The 5158-nt window shown below is 36.2% G+C and overlaps 1 protein-coding gene across 1 annotated transcript; it reads right to left on the bottom strand.

Annotated features, from left to right (window-relative positions):
• Positions 1–3661: 3661 nt before the first annotated feature.
• LOC104234291 (putative germin-like protein 2-1) lies at positions 3662–4684 on the bottom strand. The gene is made up of 2 exons (XM_009787825.2): positions 4499–4684; positions 3662–4418 (listed from the first exon to the last, which is right to left on the bottom strand). Exons 1-2 carry the CDS (start codon positions 4620–4622, stop codon positions 3853–3855), a joined length of 690 nt encoding a protein of 229 aa, XP_009786127.1. The 5' UTR covers positions 4623–4684; the 3' UTR covers positions 3662–3852.
• Between the last annotated feature and the right edge of the window lie 474 nt (positions 4685–5158).

The following is a 5158-nucleotide window of genomic DNA, read 5'->3' as shown; positions in this document are numbered from 1 at the left end:
TATGTGTATGCTTGTCCAAGTGTCCTAACATAGTTCATACCAGCTAGTAAGCATTAGGAAAAGAACGGACAACATATGAACTGTTTGCAGAATAGAGGGATCTCCCGAAATACCGTTCCATAGTCCCAAAGTAAATATGTAGAACATGGGGGTCTCCCGAAAAACCGTTTCGTAGTCCCAAAGTAAATATGCAGAATAGGGGGATCTTCTAGAATATCGTTTCGTAGTCCCAAAGTAAATATGCAGCGCAACCAACAGAGATAACATTTACATCACGGCAGAAACCTCGTGCATTACCACAAAAAGTACAACAACAACAATTACAATAATACAAAGTACGGCAAGCAAATCAACTCAAGAACTTTAAATCACAAAGAAATGATAGAATTCATTCACAATGAATAACCACAATAAGGAATACTAGGTGTAAAGAGAACAACTTAACAAGGGAAAACTAAAATGTAGCAACGACTCCACAATATACGACTCAAGAAGAAGGAAGCTAACACGAGTCAAATAATTTGAAATAATGTTATGTCAACTGTAATATAGGATAGCGGTCGAAGTCATGTCTCAGGGAATGGGCTAACTTCTTTTAAGATTGAGCAATTACGAAGGTTATCCAACAATTCAATTAAGGATAAGTGGCGAAAAAATAATCACAACCTCAATTAAGGCTAAACAATTATAGGATGAGACAATAATAATTTTGGATAAAGATAGGCAGTTATGAAAAGATAACATGTCAATAGGAGAGGTACAAATCTTCAGTTAAGTCAAATAAGAGTCAAATAGACAATGAGATTGAATCATAAAGCAATTAATTTCAAATAAGCATATAGATGTGAAACTAGCAATTAGGAAACTCAATCATATCAATAAAAACTTCCTACTTAGTAAATATAAGGACCTAAGAATCCTAAAAGGGCCAATTTTTCACAAATAAGTCACGAGCACGCACTCATCATCTCACGTATACAAACTACAATCAATATAGAAGACTCAAATCCTAAGGAAAAATCCCTCAAGCAAGGTTAGGCAAGATACTTACCTCAAAGAAGACAAATCGATACTCTAAAATGAACTTCTCGGGTGAAAAGACCTCCGAACGGCTCAAATCTAACCAAAATAACTTCAAAGCACAAATAAAACTCATAAGAAATTATTCCAGAACACAAAGTCTCAATCTTTAATAAAATCCAAAAATCGGTCCAAAATTCGACCCCCCGGCCCGCACCTTGGAACCCGATAAATTTCTATAAAACTCAAACACCTATCCCGATACGAGTTCAACCATACAAAAATTATCAAATTCCGATACCATTTCATCTCTCAAATCATGATTTTTTATTTTTAAAACTTTCTTCAAAAACAAAATTTTTCCTCAACTCAAAACACAAATTAAATGATAAAAATGAAGATAAAATCATAGTATATATTAGATACTAGGTGAAGAATACTTACCCAATCGATTTGCTTGAAAAATCCAAAAACCAATCTCCCAAAATCAAAGTTTAAAACTTAAAATATAAAGAAAATGGCTAAACCCTCAATTTAAATAGTTCTGCCCAGCACTTCCGCATCTGCGGACACATAAGCGCATCTGCGCTATCGCATTTATGGGCAGCTGTTCGCATTTGCGAACATGACTTACAGGCTTAGGTACGCATCTGCGGACAATATAGCCGTATCAGCGGTGCCACAGAAGCGATAACAGGAGCACAGAAGCGGACTCCTTCGCAGATGTGATAGATCAACCGCAAAAGCGGTTTCGCACCTGCGTTCCAGCATTCGCAGAAGCGAGCTAGCTTCCAGTGCTCAAAGATTTCATATGTGATCAGGCTGACGTAGAAGCGGAGCCACACCTGCGGTCTAAAGTCGGAGGTGCGAGACACCAGAACCAGACTTGTTCAAAACCATGCAAAACATCCAAAACTTGTCTGAAACACACCCGAGACCCCCGGAACCCTATCTTAACACACAAACAAGTTCTATAACTTAACGCGGATTGGCTCGAGGTCTCAAATCACATCAAACAACGCCAAAAAAGCAAATCGCGCCATGAATCGAACTTATGAACTTTCAAATATTCCAACTTCTAAAACGCGTTCCGAAACCTATAAAATCAACCCGGAATGACGCCAAATTTTGCAGACAAGTCCAAATGACAAGACAGAGCTGTTCCAACTCTCGGAATAGCATTCCGAACCCAATATCACAAAAGTCAACTATGGCTCAAATTTCTCTATTTTCCAAACTTCAACTTTTCCAATTTTCTCCGAAATGCTCCAAATTACCCTACGGACCCCCAAATCCGAATCCGAACGTGCGCTTAAGTCCAAAATCACCATATGAAGTTGCTGACATCATCCAAAAATCATTCCGGAGCCGTTTACATAAAAGTCAAATTCTGATCAAATTCTCACTACTTAAGCTTCCAAAACTAGATTGCTTCTTCCAATTCGACTCTGAATCATCCGGTAACTGAATTCAACCATGCACGTAAATCGATACACATAATATACTGCTCAAGACCTTATGCCGCTAAACGAAACATAAATTCTCAAAATGACCGGCCGGATTGTTACATGTATGATATTTGGTTTTTATTGTTAAAATAATTTGGTATTTTAGAAAATAATACCGAAATACCAATATCGTACTGAAATATATACTAAATTACACATTACAGATATTATTGAGCAACATAATAAGTTACACAATATTTTTCTTTGGCATTCATGTTGAGGTTGGCAGTAAAGTCCATGCAGTGGCGGATCTACTTAGGCAATTGTGGGTGCTTAAGCACCCACCACCTTTGACCATATTTAGTAAATTTGCATAGTAATTGTAAAAATATTTTGATAAATATTGAGTGAGAACCCACAACTAAACTCGTTTTGCTCTTCTTTGGAATTTTTATTGGCGAGCACCTATAACTTTAAAATCCTGAATGCGCCACTGAGCCCATGTACTTCTTTAGAAAAATGGAGGAACAAGGTAGGATGCAGATTCTAATTCTCTAGGTTGCCAAGCAATTTAATGTAATATTTCAATAGTTTTGGAGTGTTTCTTACTCCATTACTCTTGTATTTTTGTTGCATATATATGTTGAATTAGTCCTTGTTGTATTTTCTAATTTCCATAATTAACTCTAAGCAAGTAACATGATATTTTCAATAATTAAATGTATTCCTTTATATACCTTTTTCTCTTAGTTGATAATTGATGGTTTTGGATAAAGATTTTGTCAATAGTCATGCGAGTTTAGAACATTTTCATTGACTACTTTAATTAAAAATATTATAGTCTATGGCTCTATGCACTAGCTAATATTCAAGTCGAATAAATCGAAATTACAGAAACGAATAAACCGAAACCGGAAGGACAAAAGCCGAACCATACTGAATGTAATTAGGTATGATTATTGGTATAGCATTTTATGAAATCGAATACCGAAAATACCTAACAGAAATAACTAAATACCATACCGTACTGACCGACGAACACCTCAAAACTTGCTTACCGTATCTTTTTCTAAATGTCACAGCAAATAATTGAGTGCTAATCTATTGTATTCAGAAACGTCTCATTCTTTTTTATCATAAGCATGCCAATAATTGTGTAGAGCAAAATAAGCTGATGTATTTGTCAGAGAACATAACCACAACAAACGATAAATATAACTTATACGAAAACAAACTGTAAAAAATTTGTCCTTTAGTACATCCAATACAAAAGATCAAGGAAAACCAATCCAAAGGACTAGATCCTGAATTTTATTTATAATTTCTTAAATTCCAAAAACAAGCATAAATAATAACATCATAGTATTATTTGGCTTGTATAAATTTAGTTGTTGTTGTCCCACCAGAATTGTGATTGGAGATAATCGATCACTTTCTTATCAACTTGGAACGCTTTGGCGAGAACATCATCATTAATTTGTGGATCTGAGCCAAAAACTGTATTAGCAATAGTGATAACTCCTGGATTTTGGCTACTGAGTCCAGCAAATGCAACAGCCTTAGTCTTTCCCACATTAAATTGGAAATGAATGAGACCTATTGGGAAAACAAACACATCTCCAGGTTTTAGAATCTTTGTAAAGAGTTTGTTCTTCATATTTGGTCCGGGATTTGAAAGGACAAAACCGACATAGAGAGTGCCCTCGAGTACAGCAAGAACCTCAGTTGCTCTAGGATGAGTATGAGGTGGGTTGAGACCATATGGTGCATAATCAATACGAACTAACGAAATGCCCAGAGTGTTGAGTCCAGGTAAGTTGCCGACGTTCACAGCAGTTACAGCTGATCCGACTTGATTTGAAGTATTTCCAGGTATGTTTAGGCCTGATTTGAAGAAGTCATCAGCATTGACAACCTTCGGATCCTTGCATATTTTTCCATTCACGAAAACTGCGTAAAAATCATTATTAGTAAGTGAAAATAACAACAAATACAAGTGAAAAACAAACAATCAAATTCTGCAAATTTACCAGCAGCCATAGAGTCGTTAACAGCAACACAAAAATCTTGCAAAGGACTAGGATCAGATGCATGGCTTATTGAAGAGACAATAGCCAAAATGGCAATGGTTAATACAAAGGACTTGAGAGCCATTGCAAATTAGAAACAACTCTGTATATATTGAAACAATTTGTTTATCTGTAAGAAATATGATTAGCGAGGTGTGCCTATTTATAGATCAAAATTTGTTTGAATCCGTCTTCAAACTTCCCCTAAACAAAGTGTGGATAATTAGGCTGCTGCATTACCAAGTCATCAACAACAACAACATCCCAGATAATCCCACTAGGGGGGTCTGGGGAGGATAATATGTACGCAGACTTTACCCCTACCCCGAGGGGCAGAGAGACTGTTTCCAGGAGACCCTCGGCTCAAGAAAGCGACAAGAGACGATATATTAGTACTATCAATAGACTCATAATAAAATAACATAACATAACATAAAATAAAATAAAATAACAACAATATAAGAAATATAGGAAGTACGAAAAAGATGGAAGATATAATAATATCCAGCAGATAAAGCCCTGCATCAGTAGCTGACCAGTAGCATCCTAAGACTAACTCCTAACTGGCTAGTCTCACTTTAGTGCGCTGTAGAAATACTCACAGCTTCCCCTAGCCTACAA

This window comes from Nicotiana sylvestris, chromosome 1 (genome assembly GCF_000393655.2).
Source record: "Nicotiana sylvestris chromosome 1, ASM39365v2, whole genome shotgun sequence".
Lineage (NCBI taxonomy): Eukaryota > Viridiplantae > Streptophyta > Magnoliopsida > Solanales > Solanaceae > Nicotiana > Nicotiana sylvestris.
This window is presented reverse-complemented; position numbering and strand designations above follow the sequence as displayed.